Genomic DNA, 21,782 nt, shown 5'->3' with positions numbered 1-21,782 from the left:
CTGTGTGTCTGTTGTGGTGATTTTTTTAACATGTGGTTCATAAATCACAGGCATATCATATCCTTCCTTACACTGCAGAGCCTTGAGCAGCATCAGGCTCAGGTGTTCCAGCTCTGGACATTTAGAACAATCCATCAGGTACATATTTACAGGCCAGAAGGTGTTCACAATATACTGTAGCTAACAAGTTAGCAAAACAGACAGACAGCAAATTAGTACTATTTGTGTTTGTGATGAGTGTGGGAAAATCTAATATCAGAGACTTCTCTTAGATCTTTGTACTCGTAGCTCTGTTTATATAGAATACTGACTCAGATGGCCTGATTTCACAGCAGTTTAAATACTAACAGGTACAGGCTTGTATAACTAAAGACTAAAAGTCAAAAATAGGTTTCATATTCCTGAATGAATGAGTTTAATCAGAAGACTGCACAGAAAAATCTGGGGCCAGGTAGTGATTCAGCATAGAAAACAACTACTCTTGCCCAGAAATCGATTGTATTTGTCATGCTACTGTAGGTCTAAATAAAGATGAATTCTTTTTAGCTTCTTCAGTTTCAAGGTCCTGGATTGTGAACGCTGGCTCACTGTAACACACAAGAGATAAGAGCCAATAATATGTTTGGAATAACTTGTACTGTGAATACTGTAAAACTGAAACTGAACTGATACTGTAGATTAGACACACACACAGCTAAAGAACAGGACCCACTGTCTTGATTCATAAATATTTTATATACAAAATATTGTTACAAGTATATTCAACATATATCACATTAGAATAATGATAACTACATACATTTGATAAATCTTCATATTTCACAATACATACATGAAAAAGATCACAATTCTAGTTGACTTTGTATACAATAAATACATGCTCTGGTTGTAGGCTTTCATTATTATTTTTTATGTTTTTACAAACTTACAGTTATTTTAAACAGAGTGCAAGAGTTCAGTTGTCACAACAGCTACGGTCATTGTAAGAGATCCCCCATTTATGTCCTTATACCCTGCTGCAGACAAATGTTTGCTCAGTTTAATACAGCAGAGTCTTTAGAAAGACTATACAACTTTCCAGACTATCTCGTCTAAACTCTATCGATCACATCCACTTGAGTTTGGAGCCAAAATGCAGCTAATTTTGGTAAAAGTGGGACATCTACAATGGCCACATCTGTCCGCAAACAACCCAAAATACGTAAAGAGAGCTAGTTCAACATGGCTCACTGAACACTTGCGTTCCTTGGCACGTAGTAAACAGACGAGAGTGTGGATCAAACCCAGTCACACCAGGTAGTTAAACAACCTGCTTGCATGTTTTCTTTTTCATTCAAGCCCAAGTTTGCAGTGCCCCTAATGCAAAACACCAATCAGGTAATTAGAGACATATGATTGGTCCATTAACTGTGCATGCATGACAAGGCTGTGGTGTTAGAATAATCTTTGTTCTCATCCAATTTTAAAACTAGACAAAAAGAAAATCTAGGTCCATTTCTGGTCCTCTAAAAAGGTGTTCACACTATTTAACCCCTGAAAACAGGCTTTTGGTCAGCTTTTGGTTGTTTTTATTCAGAGCAGGTTGACAGGTAAACAGTGGTCACAGTCACAGTTTGACACTTGGCAAAAACAGAAGAGCTAAATTAAAAACCTCTGACACTGTATTTCTTCTCAGTGCAGAGAAGCAGCGCTTTGTTTGACAGGCCACAGTCCAGAGGTCAGTCAGATATTTTAAACTACTACACCCATAATTCTTTGCCTCTGAAACAAAAATCCTTTCACTATACAAGTCAATGTTTTCTCTGTATCCCATATAGAACTGTGAGCCAACTCTGTAGATAGCTATCTTTTTTTTTAAGGCGTGTCATCTTCTTCTTTCTTTTCAAGGTTTCATATATTCAGTTAGGAAGTTCATCATTAAAAGGCAACACACATTAGCAGCATCGTGACACACTTTCCATTTGACGCATTAGAATCATGTCACTGTCCTACAGTATTTTCCAGCATAGGCATGCATCAACTCTTTTGATAACATTATATATACCAGTTTGTAGAAACATTTTTTTCAGGTAATTATGCAGTAATGAAAATATACTTCTGCATTTTATTCCATTTCTGCTATAGTATGTAAATAGAGCCCCCTACATCTTACACACTGGACCTTTAATTTTCTGCTAATGTATCCTGGCTATTTCTTCTTAAATGTGTGATACATCTGATGGTGTCAAATAGTGTGAATGTGACACATGACGTGGCTGATATGTGTTGTACTTAATTCTGTTGCCATGTTAAAATAAAAAACAAAACAAAAAACAAATAACACATGATCCTTTTAAAAAGAGCCATAAACAACTTTTTTTTTTTTTGTTCTTTTGGTCAAGTTGGAGAATTATTGTTGGCTACTAAATTCCCCAAATCAAGTTTTTTTTAAACAGTTCATCTTATCTCACTGTTACTTTTCATTAATTGTCATTGTCATGTCATTTATTAGCAGTCAGAATTTCCTGTTCAGGTCCAGCCTTGTTCAGATCTTTTCATATTGTCAGGTAGACAGAGCCACAAATCCATTATCCATTGAAAGGATGTTTAAAGCTGTGGATTAGCATTGTGAGGTCAGCACCCAAGATCAAAAGGTTTACTATCACTAGTTTTGACACCGAGTTGGTGATTTAAACTCATATATGTCACTTCATAGCTATTAAACTGGTGCTGATAATTATGTGTTCTTCTTTTTCAGCATTTTCCAGAATGTACCTGTTGAATGAAATCCGTCTTTCTTAGCATATCTGTGACAAATAGTCAACTTGCTTGTGTCTACTTTTAAGATCTCCATGTTGAATATTGACAGTGCACCAGACAAAGCTGTGAACAACACGTAGCCCTGACTCTAAAATCTGATCATGATCTGTGTCAGTTTCTCATCAACATTACCAACAATGTCTAATCTTGAGTCAGTGTTTCTGCTGCTCATCTGCCCTCCTCCACAGGACGAGTTTCAGATTTCAGCTTGACAAACTCTTTGGCCACCTCGTCAGCAGGCCGCTGGGACAGAATACGCATCACTGTCATGCCTGTCTCATCGGTTTTAATCCGTGGCCCAAGTGGACACCAGCACACGCAGGTCTTGCGATCAGCGACATCACGCAGCTGAACCACGGCTATGCCGACCACCCGGTCTGCCCGGCCGAAACAGTAGTCCTTCACAGTCACCTGGAGCTCATAGCAGTCTGGGGACTCCTTACCAAGAACACTACAGAGCAGAAGATGAAACCAAATAAAATCAGCCGCTAATTTACTGTATATTTCACCTGTAAGCATTTCAGCTCAGTTGTAGGTATAAGAGTTCAAACTCACAACTGGAAAGCCTCGTTGAACTTTGCCGACCAGCTGTTGTTCTTGGATTTTGTTGTGAACTTGCGCTTCTTGTCATTCAGGAAGGGACCAACCATGGAGACCTCAACGAAAGGCCGGAACATCCCTGATGTCTGCCACTTCATGTCATTTGCTGCGATGACTGGATGGAAAGATGAGGGAAAACAGAAGGTAGGAGTACAAGAAAAAAAAAAGATTCAGTGTTTACGATGGTGCTGTTGGATGAATAATTACGTTTGCAAATGAGGAATCTTCTGAAAAACATCTCCTACTCTGTATCTGCTGCCAACAATAACTGCTTTAAATGTTTGTTTGACTTCAAACTATGAGTTGATGGGCTAAACCATGAAAAAACACCAGTATGGACTTTTAAATGCTTTATTCAATATTTCATCCTGGATTTAAGATTAAGATTTGAATGAGATAGAGGTCAGGCTTGGTACACTATGTAGATGAGAGCTCTACAGATTAGTTGAAACATCCGGATTTCATTGGATGTTTGTGTATTTTGAACTCACTCTCACCTCTGACATTGACTTTGCGTTCCTTCCCGAGCATCATGTCGATCTGCAGAACGGCCTCTCCGATGGGCTTCTCTATCCCAGAGCCTGCAGAGAACAGATCATATATTAACATGAATAACAACATCTTTAAACCTTGCTCCCATGTTTTTCTTTTATCCTTTATTCTTATCTTATTACATTACAGTGACTCACTCTCTTATTTTACAATGCTGCTTTGGGCAAATGCGAACACCCATCTGGGGTGATTCAAGTCCTTTTTTTCTACAAGGAACCCTACAAAGAAACTCAATGGCTCCCTGTGGAACCCATGAACCCCCATATTTCAAGGCATAGTGGACTTACCTCTGTCAGGTCGAATCTTCTCATTGCCAGTGATTCTGATGCCCATCCCATCATGCACTGAGGACAGAACAGAGCAGAGTGGGTTAGAGAACTTTTTAGTCAACTTGAACCACAGAGGGGACACCCAACCCCCAAAAAACCTATATGCTGTACATGCAGTGTGTGTGTCTCTGATCACCTTGGGAATGCTGTGTGGTGATAAAGGTCTTGATGAGAGCATCGGTGCTCTGGGAGTAGAGGGAGAGGGCGTAGCGCAGTGAAGCCAGTTCGGGACTTTTCTCAACAAACGCCTTCTTCAGTCCGTTTCCTCCTGCATGGAAGTATTGCTGAAGGAAAACAGAGCAGTGGGGTGAAGGTGAGAAATGAACCCTTGTCCACAGATAAAAGTACTTTATTAAATAAAGTTGCACTGTCACAGTCTCCAAAGAAGTAGATAAGAAATAAATAATAAAAACATCTAATTCACTCAGATTGATTACTTATTTTTATAACTTCTTTGCTTTTGCTTGAATGAACTTGGTTTATCCTCAAATTAAATATACTGCAAACTTAGGTAATGTTAAAAACAAGGACCATGTTATTATTATATACAATGAAAGTGAGTGAGTCTGTCATAAATAAGTGTTGCTAATAATAATAACAATGATATGTGTACAGAAAACATTTTTTTTTTCTTTTCCAATTTGATTCCGTTGAATAAATAGTATGTTAGTGTTGTGACCTTTGACTTTTAGACAATGAATGTGCAGGTCTGCACCTACCTTGATCGTCTCCAGCCCTGCATCGATAATTATACACTGCTTTGGTGTCAAGGTTTTGGCTTCACCACCTCCCTGCAGAGTTCACAGACTGACATTAGACAAACCTTAAAAGAGAAACACTCAACAAAATAATTACAAACAAAACTGAAACAGGCAAAATTATGAATCCAGGCCTTCATTATTTGGCATCCTTTTAATATTTAGTCTCACATGTTTGTGCTCATAAATCCAGTTAGTAATAATTCTACACTATTAATCAATTTAACAGACCAATGAACCTTCATACATCTATACTGGCCGTGAACTTCATCATTAGGCTCTGTCTTTAATTGATTGTATTGTTAGTTCAGTCAATAAATTAACTTAAACAACATCTTTCATCATCCAGATCTTACCCAGCTCATCTAGTCTTCAAACCCACTTTATTCAACCTCCTGCACGCTGCATTAACAGACCTGACTACCAGTGATGGGTGACAACAATTTGTTTCAATTAAGCTATTATCTGACGGACAAAAAACAAAGTCCAGGCTTTCAAATGTCACTTCAGAATCATCATTTTCTACAGATTGTGATACCTTGAGATTTGACAGTCCTTTTGCTGCTGTGAGGAGCTGGGCACCCTATAGAGGAGGAGGAGTAGGGAGAAAGAAGTAGACAAGGAGGCATTATATCGTGACCTTGTGTGATATTTTCATACTTCATTGTCCATCACAGTTCCCTGTACAAAAGACAAAATGCAGTAATTCAACAAAACCACCTCAGGATCTGCCCCTGCCTATCTCAGCGCCTTAATAAAGGCTCACGTCCCGACCAGGGCGTTACGCTCCGCTCATACAAACCGTCTAGTTGTACCCTCGCCTCTCGCAAAGCGAGGTCACTCTAAACTCTTCTCTGTGGTCGTCCCCAAATGGTGGAATGACCTACCAACGGCTACTAGAACAGCAACATCCCTTTCGACCTTTAAAAAACCTTTCTGTTTCGAGAATGCTTCCCTGCCTAACAAAACTAACAACTACTCTGTGCTCCTTTACACCTTTCTCAGCTTATGTCCTCCTCTGTAAGTCGCTTTGGATAAAAGCGTCTGCTAAATGCAATGTAATGTAATGTAATGTAATGTAATGTAATGTAACATGATTCACAAAAGAAGCCTAATTAGAACAAACTCATGTACCTGCTAATATTTACCACTAGGTGGAGGCAGAGCACATCTGCTGATCTCACTGGCGCTGGGAGAAGGGACGCTATGATAATCCAGCACTTCATAAGAAATACTAAATCTAAGCGCCTCCATTCATTCTATTCTACTATTATAATTCACTTGCAGAGATTTACTTGAGATATACTGTTTATGACAGAAAACACTGTGTTTACTTTTGATTTGATTTGGTCAAAATTGCATTTTTGTAGCTTTGCTGTTGGAAGGCACAGCAACAACACACAAACATGGGTGTTGAATGTGAATATGAGTGTATGTGAATCCAGTCCCCTTTTTACATGATGAACTGGAACTGTTTGTCAGACAACTTTTAGATGTTAGATTTCAAAACAGTCCCTGCCCACTACTCCATTGCTGCATGACAAGAGCAAAACTTTGCAAAAGACATCGAAAAGGAAATAAATATAAAATTAAGATTCATGAGATGAGCTAAAAGGGTCAGCAATAATAAGTAGTGTATATGATTTGTACTAAAAGCATGCTGGTGCACATATACTTAATAACTGCATTTGTGTTTTCTACTCTCCTTCACTGTCCTCTAATTCATCTCATCAGTATGTAAATCTGGACTTGTGATGACCGTAAGACATCTGACAGAAGAAAAGAAGTAAGGATTACTGATCATATCACAGTGTCATTGTCTTGTGTTTGTCTTTGTGGGGACCACTTTTAGACCTTGACATTTTGTCTGCTCCTCACTTCTTCAACAGGCCTAATAAAGGTGAAGAATTGGTTTAAGGTTTAAGGGAACTTCACTTCTTTCATACATCAAGTCTGTTTCTAGTTCATGTGAAAATTCACTCTCAAAACACCTCTGTAGACGGCTCGTCATCTCTGCCTGAGGCGGCAAACTCATACAAGTTGCAACTAGAATGCCAGTCTGCAGTAGAATTGCATTGTGGGTAATATATGCAACAGGTTTTGACAAAGAAGAAAAAAAAAGATTTTTATGTGTCCATAGTGAATCCGACAATGTTTTAGGAGTGAACTGCTAAATTAGTGGAGAACTCTTTGATGGTTAGTATTAGGTTTACTTTTAAGTTATGGTTGGGTTAGTTGTATTGGTTAGGGTTGGGGATGTCCTTACCAGGCTGTCATTGCTCTGAGGCAGGACGATGGTCTTCTCCAGGCTGCTCAGGACGATCTTCCACAGATCCTTCAGGATCCTCTTCAGCACTGTCTTCTCACAGATGTCAGCAAAGATACTGAGACTGGACCACAAATAGATTGTGAGACGTGAGATAAAAAAATTGTCAAGTCACCAGTCCTTCTCATTATAGTCCACCACGTTTCAACAGTAGCCCACTATGGACAAACCAAAAACAGGCTCTAGATATGACAATTATTGCACATTTCACCACAGTAGTTTCTCCTTCACGCTTAGAACAGGTGGAGGTGATCGCAATCAGTAACTACACCACTAAATCCTACACACTGTTACACTTGGTCAAAACAGCCTGCTTTTCTGCTCACAGGTATTGTACTAGGTAAAGTTAACCATTTGTTTTTGTTGGTGTCAGTCAGTTCATTTAAGATTATATTATATTATAAGATTATATAAGATAATATTAGTGGTGTCATGGGTAACAATAATGCATGTTTGCAAGTTAAAGCTCTTCTCACGCAGCTTACAATGGGAGCCACTGTGTTTCATGTTTTGACTTACTTTCCATCCAGGAACTCCATGAGGGGCCTCAGCATGGTGTCAGCATCCGCCTCTGCAGTGTTGTGGCTGGGTGGTCCTTTGATCTGGTAGAGGATCTCAGCCATCTGACGCATGCAGCCGTTAATACGAGCCTGGAAACTGGAGGGAGAGGAGACAGCGTCAAACTTAGACAAGAAAACTTCTGCAAAGCTGGCAGACGCTTGATCATTGAACATACTGGAATACTGCATGAGTGTGTGTGTTACCTCTTGGCAAATATGGTGCTGAAGTTGTCCAGCACAGTGTTGAGCTTCACCTGCAGCTCATTGAGGATGTCAGCTGCCTCTGTGTCGAGCTACAACACACACATGGAAATCAATAGGAGCAGAAAGGTGACACTAGGTTATTTAAAGCCTTCACAATCATTTAAACAGTCACCACTAGAAACAAAACCCAAAATGTCACATCTCGACTTTCTGCTGCATCCAGCTGCTCTGAAGCCAGCTATAATTATTTCATTTTTCAATTTTTGTCTGTTTTATTCCTATCTTTGTATATCATCTTCTCTCTCACGTTATAAATAATAATTTACAAATTAAAACGGTGACCCACAAAATACCTAAATGTAGTCCACTAACAGTAATGTGAAAAAAATGCAAAGCTAAAATAAAAAAAGGAAGATGACCTATATGTATATTAAAAATAATATGAAAAACTGTCATTGACAAACTTAATCATGATTAACAAATAATATTAAATGCAAGCATAATGTCAAATGTGAATAAATACAGGCATTTATAGACATGCAAAGACGCAAGCATGGACAGCAAAAATACAGCCGGAGCCTCATTTATCAAGTGTGTAAGCACAAAACTGCGTATGCTCATTCCCACGCATTAGATCTATCAAGAGGATCTGTTGAAGACATGCAACTGTGTGATTAAAAAATGATCTATTGTGTCCGGGTAAAACTGTTTTTATTGAAATGAATACTTTTACAGAATTAAACATTTTATGACAAACAGCTTTGAGCTAATTCAAATATTTTGGTTTAGCTGAACCTCATTTAGCAGTACCTCAACCTTGTCGTCAGTAGAAATTGTGTTATTTATCTTCCTCAGTTATAACAACAAGTAGTCATTCCACAAGGAGCTGTTCACCATTGGGCACCATTTTGGGGACCATTTCGTAAGTATTTGTAAGTTTTTTTTTTTAAGTAAAAAGTGTAACACTGTTCTCATGTATCTGGTTAACACAGACACATTGGATAGAAAGGTTTTGATATACTCTTGCAGCTATAGAACATGACACAGCTGTATGCACTGAACATTAGGAGCCTACAAGCCAACTTGATCATTGTGCTCAAAGTAATGAGAAGCTAGGTGTTTTCTCAGATCATGTGATGTAAATACTGCACACAAAATCAATATTAACATCTTGTTATGTTCTCCTCAACGCATGTTATGTTTGAGCAGAACTACTATATATGTATGATATGTATAAAGCAGATTCAAATGGTGGTTTAAAAGAAAAACAGATGCTGCAGTTGTACATAATTTCTAGTGCATTAGACATTTTGAATCTAGAGATGAGGTGAGCAATGGGTGATGAATGTATACAGATCAGTAAACAGGAAAAAAATGTTGACTAAAATGCAAATCGCAAAGATTGTGACTAAACAAGATTTTAGCTGAGAAGTTTCTAGATATAACGGGAAAGGGAGATGACGAGCTCATTCAGGCTTCTTAAAATCCATTGAACAGTATCTGAAAAGAGCGCCTCAAGCTAAAGAGTTGCACTATTCCTGAAGCTCAAGGTCTTCAAAAATATACCACAAGGCTGAACTAAAAATCCTTTTTTTTACATTAAGTGGATCTCATTTGACAGCAGGGGGCTGTAACTCTAGTTGACAGACTAGACTGAGCATAGAAAGCTGAATTTAATTAGCATAATAACATAATAAACCTGGCGGGAAGCACAGCAAGGCTGATATTCAAATAAGAAATAAGGAGGGAGCTGCTCAAGAGGCGATCTAAAATTGGTTGACTCTTACACACTGGGCATTTTTAGCACCCAGTGCTCCATACTTGAAGGATCAGTGAGTAGGATTTAATGGCATCTAGCAATATAAATCTGCTGATTTCAACCCTCTTCTCACCCTCACCTTCCTAGCATAAAGGAAATGCATATGAAAACATGATAGCCCCAAACTAGAGCCTGAATTTATTCTATTGGTGTTAATATTTGATCTCATTTTGCCAGTGATGCTACCTTTGCAGCTAGGAATAGGAGATATCATAATTATCAGAAATTCACAATATCTCAAACTTGTTATTAGAAATCAGAGGCTGATATTTTTTTTAATCCCACAGCTGTTCATAATCCTGAACAATATGATATGAATGTTGCACATAGTACCCACTGACTACTGTACAACTGTGTTATTAGGTAAAGGACGTTGGGCAAACTGCCATGACATATAATTTAACTAAAGCAAGGCCATGACTTTCAAGTGACAGTATTTTAGTGTCTTGAAATTTAATTGGGAAATGTTGCAGTGAGTGAAGTGAAAGGTTGGATTGCCTCTTCAGACCAAGTCTGTTCTTGGTCTGAATCCAAAAATGAAATGTACAGCTGTGTTTATGTGAAGTGTCGAATTTAGTCAAACATCTTTATAGGCATTTGGATGTGACTGTGCACAGGGGCATTTGAGGTGCCCTTGAAAGATCAATGAAAACACAGGACAAAATCCTCCTCCATATTAGACAGGAGGATGAATCAGGAGCAGTGTGCGTGTAGATGAGATTTACTCATACATAAAACTGGAGGACTAGATAGATTAATCCAGCACGCTAAACTACTACTGAGCAACTAATCCTCAAACATGATTGAAAGATGCTGTTTCTTCTTTTAGGTGAGTTAGATGAGAAGACCATTATCAATTCACTGAATTCATTATAGAGAAAACTAGCATTTAACATTTGAATGTTAGCATTTTAGCAAAAAACAAGTAGGATCTAATGTAATGCTTACATTAAACATTAGCCAGTTAATGTGCTGTAAGATTGATTGATTTTATGTTTTATCCTTAGTGATCTATATTTTAAATGCACATTTTGACAGCAGTATAATTTTAGGCACACATTAATGCCACATTAATGCCACAAGTTTATGTTTTCAGTTTCATTCCAGAGGATATATTACAATCCTAGCTTGTCTTCCTGCACATTTTGTCACATCAAACAGCTAACACATTATAAGATTGTTTAGCTCATTACATTAAAGTTAATTCTTGACATCTTGACATCATTTCTGGGGTCTGGTCCCCAGATTTGAGGTCCACAATTGGGGGGCCCCAAACTAGGGCCACATCGGGCCCACCTAAACAATTGGAGTGGCCCACTTAACGATCCCAAACAATCCCTCTAAACATGGCCTATTTTTTTAAATGGCATTTTCCTTTTATAAAATATCTGCAGTTAATGATTAAGGTTGGCATTCTAATTAAAATGTACCTTATTTACGCACTATTTACATTAGTGTCTAATTTTCACCCCCTCACACAATGGTATATTCTGACGTGACTTTGCTAGTGATCAAGCGTCAAGTGTGAGCGGATAAGGCGAGCTAATGGAAGAAAGCCAGACAACAAAATGTTGAAACTGTTGAGGAAACAGAAAATAGATTCAGAGTGCAGAGTTTTTAAGCCACTGGGGATGGATTGGGCGGATATGCCTAAAAGTCTTAAATTTTACGTATCTGTGAAGTGGTTTATGATACAGAGACGCAATTTTTTGCACTGTTTTCCTGAGATTCAGCTGAGAATGGAGATGTGATTTGTGTTTATGCGACACTCCCTTGTTGTTCGATGCCAGACCGTAAAAGACCAATTGAAAAATAGATGTTTGGCAGACATGGACATCGACAGACATCAACAGACATGTGACAGACATCGACAGACATGTTCAGCAGTCGACAAATGGAAAAACGTTACTAGGCAGAATACTTTCTTTTTCAACCAATCAGTGGATGGACCCTATGACGTATTCTAGTCAATCAAAGGAATCTGTGTTCTTGCGGGGGAGGGACAATAGAGAGAGACAATGCAAGGAAAAGGTAGTTAGTCTAATCTGCAAAGATAAAGTGGTGGCGCCGACACTATTAAACTGCCACGCCAAGGCCAAGCGAAGGGCAGCTGCAACAAATGATCATTATAATCTCCACAATAATACTGCTTTTCACTTTGGTCCATATAATTTCCTGTTATAGACTGACCCTAGCCCCTCATCACAGAAAGGAAAGTTGATGTGGCCCCCACCGAAAAAAGTTTGGGGACCCCTGGTGTATCGTATGTTAGGTAGCCGCTGTTGGTGCTTGTGCCTATTTCTGTTTCTGGTGTTTATGCTAAAATCCTGTCCCTAATCTGGTTCCATAAGCTCCCCTCCAAGCTAACACTTAGCACACAGCTAAGCACTTTCCCAAAAAATACAAGTGAATTATTGGCTTATTATCCATGAGATAAGCTAATAATAATTGTAGTAGCTATTTTAAATTACACTGTCTTTAACATTTGTAAAAAAAATATATCATGAATAAGATATAGATTCCCTCAGCTTTTGTATTAATGCACAGTCCTGCGAATTTTAACTGCACCACTTTTATCCTCTATAGAAAACATTATCTGTAATTCTTCAAGACACTGGGAGGAGACAGAAAGTGAATGAGTAATAACTGTTTTTAAGAACAAAAGCGCACGCACACACACACACACACACACACACACACACACACACACCCACACATGCCTGCATGTTCACACACTCCTTAATAGAATCACAGTCTGAAATTAGAAGTGTCCTTTACAGGTAATAAGTGTTTGTCCAACTGTCTTATCTCTCTCTACCACCCAACTGTACCTTCTTTGTGGCAGCTGTGGCTTCAGTCTTCCCGGAAAGACAGAAAGGAAAAAACGAGAAAAGACACAAAAGTAAAAAGAAAAGGAAAAATCACACAGTACTATGAAGGATATTGATGATTACAACAAACTATGGTATACACAGACACAGGGTTGCACATTATTGTATACAGCCGGTCAAAATACTATGAGGGTTTATTTTGGGTGGGTTTTTGTGACATTGTCTGGTGGATTGGGTAATGGTGAGTGGGTGATTTTAATAAGAGCTTTTTGTTTATTGCCTCTGGTTTATTGATACGCTACAAGACAAAGGGGAGAACTGACATCACCTGCTGCCTGATATGGTACTGCTGCACACTCACTTCATCCCAAACAGAAATTACTTGAGAAATCGTCTCATTCATCCAATGAATCATCAGATACTTAGCTAATTAAAGCAGATGTTTTCTGTACACTTACTACATAACTGGCTCAAGCTTATTTATGGTCGTGTCACACCTACAACTCTTATGATGATATGGCTTTTCACAAATGTGCACGCTTAGACAAGCAGCTGAAACACAAACGTCATTGTTCATATAATCTGCTGGGTCCTTTGTGTGTGTCTGGAAGACTTGCTGACTTCGGATTACACAATGCACAGGCAAACATGTAGGTAAAATGAACCTTGTATAAAAGTTGCATGTGCAAACATAAAAAGTACAAAACAGTTTGAGGTTGCTGAGGTTTAAAGATTGACTCTATGCCTTACAAGAACTACCTGCAGTATTAATGGTGTACATTGGGTGTACACTGTAAGGCAGTGCTCTCTATTGTGCCATGGCTAACAGGCTAATAGTAAATTCAGGAGTTGCATTTATGAGGTTGATCAGAGAGGAAACCTCTACAAAAGACAAAAGGATGACGACTGTGCATGGGCAAACAAACCTTGTTTACTTCCTCCTTCGACTGGTGAGAAAAAAACAAAACAAACAAAAAAAAACATTAGATGGCTGTTCTTTACAGTCATTTTTCACATTTTTTCAGTTTTTTCCCTTTGAACACAAACTTTTCTAAGTTAACTGATAAACTAACCATTTTAAACTGAAAGAGTTTAAATCACGAATAACAAACCCAGAAACAAAATGATGACCAACCAAGAAAAATGTTTTATGCCTTAAACTGAATTAAGCAGTGCTGCCCCTAGCCTAAGCCAAATCAAGTGTTTTGGCAAATGAAAATGATTCTTTGAATTGGATTCTGGGAAAAGTCTGAGTCAACAGGGACAGCAGACAGAGAGTAGAGGTATTAACGTGGTCAGGTTCTCCGTTTTTATGGACCTCATACTCGTCCCAAGGCCCACACACACACTCACGCACATACAAAAATGTTCAAACTAGAAACTCAAACTTTTTTGATTTGTAAGCTACATATATCTAAACAGTTGCTACATGTGTTGTCACACATTAAAATGCCCTTGTTACCATTTGAAAAGACCAAAACCAGCCACTTGAAGTCTCATGGAAAGATGTTACAACTGTGCATTCACTTTTGTCCCACACATGTAGGATAGTTTTCTTGGCAGCATTTTTAAATGTAGTTTGTTCAGTTCACACTGGAAAATTTTAAAGTGAGGGGTAAACAGGTCACATGACCGATAACTGTCTGATTTTGGTGAACAATCTTAGAAAGATGCATCTTGGTCCTCCTTGGAAGATGATGTCCATAAAATTTTTCAGTAGTAGATGTGTAGATGTGCAAAGTCACTGTAACTTGTTGTTCTTCTTAGCTGTCAGAAGTTATTTCTGAGCTCTGATGTCTTTACTGATGTTAAACACCTTTGACAGTGTTTTTAACAATTAGTTGGTACATCCCAAGTGATCAATACGCCTTTAGCCAAAGTGGGCAGAACATAAAACATCAATATAAATTAAGAATACATAAGACTATAAAACAAACTTGAGAAAGATAGATATTGTACAACCCTTTATTTGAGCTGCTACTGAAATTTTATAAATCACTGTTTGTACTCATCTGCACTGGTTGACCACAATATATCTAAAGTAACTATGATTATCTATGTTGTAAGCACCCACCTGTTTGCTCTTATTGTCCTCCTTGGGGAAAAGGCAAAAAAGTAAATGTTTAAAAATCTTTTTAGCTTAAAAAATTTATCTGAATTGGGGTGGGGGTCTGAATACATACAGAAAGAGGAGGTGACAGGCAGAGCGATTACAAACAAACCAACCTGCTTCTCTTTGTCCTTCTTTTCAGCCTGCAAGGACACACATTTGTAAGTGAGCCACACTTAGATGCTAGAAGCACCGGTATAAAAGTTCACACAAGATGTGTTATTTCAACCCCTTTTTAAACCACATTATGATCATTAACACCAGGCAGGGGTGTGGACACCCCATGATTTTAACACACTTATGCTCTTTAGAATCTGCAGTTTGTCCTTTCTATCAAAAACTAATTTTACTAATGACCTACTCCTGGACTTGAAAGGTGTGGTAATACTATTGAAAGACAAAGCTGCAGACTTCTCCTCCTCTCCTATTACTCCACTTGTCTGGAGTTGACGGAGAACTTCTTTGCACAAAAACCTATGACAGTTTACCATTTGGTCTCATGCTGTCAGAGTTGAGGTTAAATATATCTGTTCATCACAACAGGGTCCTTGTTTCCTAACTCTAACTACCATCTTGACGGAGGAGCACACAAGCTCCTGCCTCCATTTCACTTCAGCTTTAATGTAACTGTTAATCTTGTTAAAATAAATATGTTAAACATACTATGGAGTTTTGTCATTTTAGCAGGATAAAATGAAGGTAAAGCGTTTTGGTTAAACCTGCAATAATTCACTAATAATGATTCTTTTCTGACCACTTGGGTGCAACATAAAGTTGCATCACAGACATAGCATCACTTAATATGGCAAACTTAGCAAACAGTTGGTTATTACTCCTCCAACAGTTGCAGCCACCTTTCTGGCCACCTGATAGTTTTTCTTTTTTATCTCAGTTTTTGGTCTCTACAAAGTCCTGAGAGCAATCTTTAGCAGCTGACTGTTTCGTCATGTAAATCTGTAGACTGTGCCTACAGTTTCCTGCTGTAGCGGAAAGTAGCGCTATGGGAGTGGTGACAGTGAAGCAAAGCAATAAAGACGAGGGCCAGTCAGCCAAACAGAGAGCTCAAACTTTCTATTAAGCTCTGAAAAGCCAAGGGAAGCTACATGTGAAAATTCTCTGTGGGTTCATCACTACAAGCAACACCTTCTACACATTTCACAGTGTGATTTCATACATTTATACACACAACACACTAAATATAAAAAAAACACAGTAAAAAGACACTAGTTTGCTGACACACATCTAAGTTGCAAACACACCTTCTCCTTCTTGGACTGACACTAGGAAGATGTGAAAATGGGAAAGAAAAATACAAATGACATAATTGTTAATAAAATAAAAAGAAACCCCACAAAACATTCATAATTATGATCAAAAGGTAATCAGGGTCGTTGGTTGATGGCTCACCTTTTCCTTATCAAGCTTTTGAACAAAGAAAGCAATGAAACAAAGACATGTTAAAGTAGAAGACAGAAAATGACGATGACTACAAGGCAAAGGGGAAGACAATAAGTCAATGTATGACGATGGAAGAAAATTGTGGAAACATGAACACATTCAGTGCACCTACAGTACTCAGACACACACTGAATCTTTGACACTGTCTCTGTGAATAGGAAAGTGAATGGAGGATCTAGTCAACCACATGTGAGGATTTCAGTTAGCACAATATTACAGCCAGCAGCAGAGGAAAAGGTTAGGTATGGAAATGTTGGAGGAACCTATGGTAAAGAAAGCACACCTTCTCGTGCTCCTCCTCACTGTCATCATAGGCTGAGGAGTCATCCTACAGGAGGACATATGGTAAACAACTGCTTCCAGCACAACATTGACACAAACTAAAACAGCCACTTCTGGTGAAATTCACTAAAGCAATAGTTATATCACCAACAGAGCTCTAATTTCTCAAGACTATTTAAGCTGTAGGAGAAAAAAATCTGCTCAGTGATGAATATTATAGCTTAACTATAAAAAAATATTCCACTAGAGCTTTCCAATGTATCTTTTCAGCGCCTCCCTTTGTTGCCTCTTGTTATCCACAGAGGAGATATGCCATTGTGTATACTCAACACCTGTAAAAACTTGGCATTTTACCTTTAGTATAGAAAGGTAAAAATGTCTCAAGTTTTTCTTCCCCACTTCTAGCTGATTTTCAATCTTTTCAGAGTAATAGCAAGAGCCACATAGCACCCAGAGCTTCCTCAAAGCATATTTTCAGTGCTGCTAGCTATAAAAAGAGATGTCTGGTGGAAACAGGCATTTTAATGCAACACCAGGATGCTAATCTGCATCAGGTGACAAATGCTGGTCTCTTACCATTATAAGACTGTGAGAGAAAACAGTGATATAACCCAGGGATGATGTCCAGGGTTTAAACCAATTATGCACTTGTCTTTATGTCAGTGCCAATACAACACCCACAGTTTTACCTCTGATTGTTCTGTAATAACTTCATATTCATTCAATAGTCTGCACAAAATCAGTAACTAAACCTGCATCTGGCAATATTTCCATAGAAAACTGTGTATCTTATTGGTGCAAAACACAAAATAAAGTGAATCACTCCACAAACTGCTTCCACTGACTACCATTTAAGCTCAAGTGGCCTTGTGCAGCTTTTAATATGATTAAACTCAGAACAAACAGTATCTTCTTCTGTTAAGACACAGGTGAAGTCCAAAGGCCTGATTTTAAGCATGTTAACTGTCACTTGACCAGCCCAACCAACCTTTTTCTCCTTCTCTTTGTTGTCAACCTAGGGGCAGATGGGATAATTCAGGGCAGGAGAGAACAGGGCAGATAGAAAAAAAACAGGAAACATGACATTAGCAATAATGCCGTTTTGTAAAAATAACAATGTTGTTTTCTTACAACACAGCTCTTCAATCCAATATACTTCACAACTGATGAAACCAGCCACCTATAGGTGATGGCTGAACCTCACATAGACATTTTATTTGTTATTAATAAAAATGTAATCTATTAACATATTTATTAAATACTGAGTGGAGAGAGAGATAATCGTCTGAAGGCCTTAGTGCAGTAGATATCTTTCATATAGCAGGGACATTCTGCCTTCCATTGCTGAATGTTTAGGCCTTGGAGTAGTGTTTCAAAACGTAATAAAAATTAAAATTTTGATTCCACGACTTAAAGGTACTATATGTTAGATATTTACTGTATTAAAACGTACTAAAGCCATGGAAGCAAATAAAGTGTTCAAGAGTTCAAGTATTGCAATCACGTCACGTAATCATCGTCGGTAAACAGCGGGACCTACTTGGCTCTTACTTACTCTCCCGCTCTGTGTGTTTCTCTCAAACAAACTAAATTAAACTTTTTGTTGTAATTATTTTGCAGCGCAGACTGGAGTCATGAAATAAACCTGTTTGTGCTCGTTTTTCCCTCATGGAGGTTCAGTGTCTTTAGTCTGGCAACCTGCGTTGGCTGCAGTCTGGCTGTGCCTTTGAAACTATTACCCTGACTAAAACCTCCAACATTGGAAGGCACTCAATGAGGGCACATGAAACTGAAGATAATTTCATATACAAAATGTCTTTTTTACAGAGCTATATGGATATTCATGCACAAGCTTTAACGCTTGCTTGCACACAACTGCTGTTAGACAAATTTTCATAACCAAATACACACATTATATATACACATTAAATGTTACACAAAATATCCTCTCCTGAAGAGGCCCCGATTATAACAAAGGAGCAGCACATTTACCCCATAACTGAACGTGTATGTTCACTATAAACATCCCATTTAACATCTATTAAGATAACAGTAACTTTAGCAATTAACCAGCACAGCACGCTGCACACTTATCTTTCTACACCCTCTGCTCCAAATCTCCTCCTCCTCTCTGACATGCCACAGACTCCCACATTCAGCCGACAAACTAAGCCATTTCAAGAAGCCATTTGGTGGTGACTAAATACTACATTTTATGCACTCTTAAATTCAATTATCTGGTAGCCTACTATCTAGTCTATTAAGTACTCACTAGACGAGAGATGCTGTGTTAGCAGCTATAAATGTGTTAAGAGCTTTTCTAGCATGTGGCCTTTATGGACGTTTTGGCATGGAGGCATTTATCAATTGTCGCTTAGAGTGAAGCAGATGGGGTATAATGAGGTAACAGTCATTTTATAATATGTTAAAAGTGTATTTAAAATGTTCTGAGATCTTGGACAGTTAATGTTTATGATCAGAAGCTTCGCCTAAAGCAGATAATATAAGACAATACAACCAAAAACAAAACCATGTCGTTACAAATCTGCAGGTACCTGTGAGGTACAGTACAGTACCTCAAAATGTAGGAACTTGATTTGAGAAGTCAGTCAAATAATCAAGTAATAACTGAAAGATGCATGGAGGCAACACATCACTAGGATTATATTAGAAGGTTCAAAGTACCTGGAGGTGGAATCTTAAAATGTGTGTGTGATTCCCTCTGAATCCATTGCGCTGTGTACATGGCAGGCATTGCTGCTTTCATTTATACGCTGTCTAAAAAGGAGTTTTAAAGTCTTCTTTGTGTATGACAAATCTAAAGGTAGAAGATTATGAAAACTTGAATGGAAAAATAAATGAGCCTTCCCCCCCTCCCTTCTATATTTATTGTTGTGAGGAGGCTTTGTAAGGATACAGCCACAGTTTCAACATCAATATCAAATGATGCTGCTATACACTCAGACAATCAATACGCACACTGGTGTACTGGTTTGAATGTGTGTCTGTTATTAACCGGCAATTACAACTAGCAAGTGTCCTCACAAATACTGAGATTATTATGGTTTAAAATGTAAAAAAAAAGAAAGGTCTCAGGAAAATGACAGAGGACAGTTTTTTCTTTCTTTAATTCCCTCTTACCTCAGATGCCTCTGAGTCTGAGCAGACAGACTGATGAAATGGACAAAACAATAAGAAAAGAAGGTGAAATTAGGCAAAAATAATGAAAAACAAATAAGAATAAAGGGCATTTAAGAACATTATATGAATGAAAAACTCAGTAAGAATGACCTAGGATCCCTCTCTCACCTTGGACTCCTCTGACTGGCAGCCATAAAGATTGCCCCAATCCCCCAAACAAACGTTATAAACAAGTTATTTTAAAATATAAATACAATGTGGATTAGCAAAAATTAAAGTGATTTTTGTTTTCTTTGCTGGCAGCTTTTGCTGATGCAGCCTACCCACCATGTCATCCTCGCCTTCATTGTCACTGATGGCCTAGTGGAGATGGTATGGGAATAAAAGCAAACAAATTCTATAAAATGCAGGACAAAAAAGTGGCTATATAAAGAAAAAAATATATTAGAGACAGTCTTGTAAGGAATTGTTTCTCTGCTGAGGTTTGGTGAGGACACAACTGATGTAGAGGACGTTTCCGCCTCATTCTCAGACCATGTGGCTGTCCAGTAAAACAACAAAATCAATGAAACTCTAATTTATGATAATGATAATACTAATAGCCACAAGCTCAAACTAACACCCAACATGGATACCCCAGTCCGCATACTACGGTGTATTTTAGAGCTGTTTTTTATGGTTTGAGCTCTTAGTTACAGTACAACAATGGCAAAATCTTAATGTGACTGAATTGTGCAAATATTTGGACTCATAGCAGGTGTACTTAATAACAACAATGTCAGTGGGCCAGCATGAACAACAGGGCAACCATGATTCATATCATTAGGTACACCTGTGTGTGACAATCACTAAAAAAAAAAACATTCTACTTAAACGGAACATTGAGGTTTGAGGTTGTTGACCCACCTCCTCATCAAACTCCTCAGGTTCCTCCTCGTTCTCAAGCTTTTGGACAGATGCAGCACCATAGTAAAGAGCACAGTATTTTTTCAAATACATAATATTAGGTGTCAAAGAAAACTGCAGATTATTTCTGGGAAAGAAAACTGGGAGTCTAGGAAGGAGGAAGAGGAGGAGGAGGAAGAGGAGGAGCTCAAGTTAATCTTGTAAATTGGATCAACCTAAAAATAGACACGCACACCACTGAGTAAAAAGAGGTTTGGCAGTTGGCAAGAGGTTCAGGGGGGGGTTTGCTACACTGAACTTGTTTAATATGGATTTTTGTGTTCCAGGAGGAGGGGAAAAAATAAACCTAGACATACCCTCTCCTCCTCAGTAGTTAACTGTAGAGAGAAAAACACAAAGACACAGAACACACACAATCTCACATTACTTAAATCAGCGTGCACATGCACACACATTGAGATTTGCCTTTTTTTCTAAACACCTGCTGTACCTTTTGCACCTTCATCTGCAAAGACATGACTAAGTCACGATGAGCTATTATTGCAGCACTGTTGATATTCCAAAAATATCTCAGAAAGGTTCAAGCAAGACTGAATAGTGATGTGAATGTCACAGGAGAAGTACGAGTGTGGAAGCTTCTCCTATGACTCACTCACGACGAATACATACTGTAGATATATTTCTACTAGTTTTACAAATTTCAGATTTAAGACCCTTTCCTCCTTCCTCCAAGTTTCATCCCTTTGTTAAGCTCTGAAATATGTCAACTACAATTACAGATTCGGAACAAACAGGAAGAAAAAGCCTACATGCATATGACATTCAACTTTGCTGCTCCTCCTGGAAGCAACCGATGAAACCAAATACATATAAAATGGATCCATTTCAGTAATTAGGTCACATCTGGAGGACAGTGAGTTGACACACATAGGCTCTCCTATGTACTGGAACATGTCACGACCAAGTGACCAGGAAAAAAGGGTAGACAGGGAACGTTTGTTTTCAGGAATTTGTTTCCTCTCTGTGATTTCATTGGCAGGAGCTTTTCCAGCACCGTTTCAACGAACACTCATGGTGTCATCTCACAAACAAATCAAATTACAAAAA

The 21,782-nt window shown here is 38.3% G+C and overlaps 1 protein-coding gene across 1 annotated transcript in view; it reads right to left on the bottom strand.

The window, feature by feature from the left end:
* Nucleotides 1-715: 715 nt before the first annotated feature.
* LOC104935500 (protein unc-13 homolog B-like) overlaps nucleotides 716-21,782 on the bottom strand; it is a 63,438-nt gene continuing 42,371 nt past the window's right edge. The window contains exons 23-32 of the mRNA XM_027274179.1: nucleotides 8,129-8,217; nucleotides 7,884-8,021; nucleotides 7,305-7,428; nucleotides 5,577-5,621; nucleotides 5,000-5,071; nucleotides 4,417-4,564; nucleotides 4,239-4,295; nucleotides 3,897-3,980; nucleotides 3,355-3,514; nucleotides 716-3,250 (exon numbers count right to left, since the gene is read on the bottom strand). Of these exons, the coding sequence (XP_027129980.1) occupies nucleotides 2,968-3,250; nucleotides 3,355-3,514; nucleotides 3,897-3,980; nucleotides 4,239-4,295; nucleotides 4,417-4,564; nucleotides 5,000-5,071; nucleotides 5,577-5,621; nucleotides 7,305-7,428; nucleotides 7,884-8,021; nucleotides 8,129-8,217 (1,200 nt within the window). The 3' untranslated portion in view covers nucleotides 716-2,967. The remainder of the gene's footprint in view (nucleotides 3,251-3,354; nucleotides 3,515-3,896; nucleotides 3,981-4,238; nucleotides 4,296-4,416; nucleotides 4,565-4,999; nucleotides 5,072-5,576; nucleotides 5,622-7,304; nucleotides 7,429-7,883; nucleotides 8,022-8,128; nucleotides 8,218-21,782) is intronic.

This window comes from Larimichthys crocea, chromosome III (genome assembly GCF_000972845.2).
Source record: "Larimichthys crocea isolate SSNF chromosome III, L_crocea_2.0, whole genome shotgun sequence".
Lineage (NCBI taxonomy): Eukaryota > Metazoa > Chordata > Actinopteri > Sciaenidae > Larimichthys > Larimichthys crocea.
Note: the sequence above shows the minus strand (reverse complement) of the source record. Positions and strands in the feature narration are given on the sequence as shown.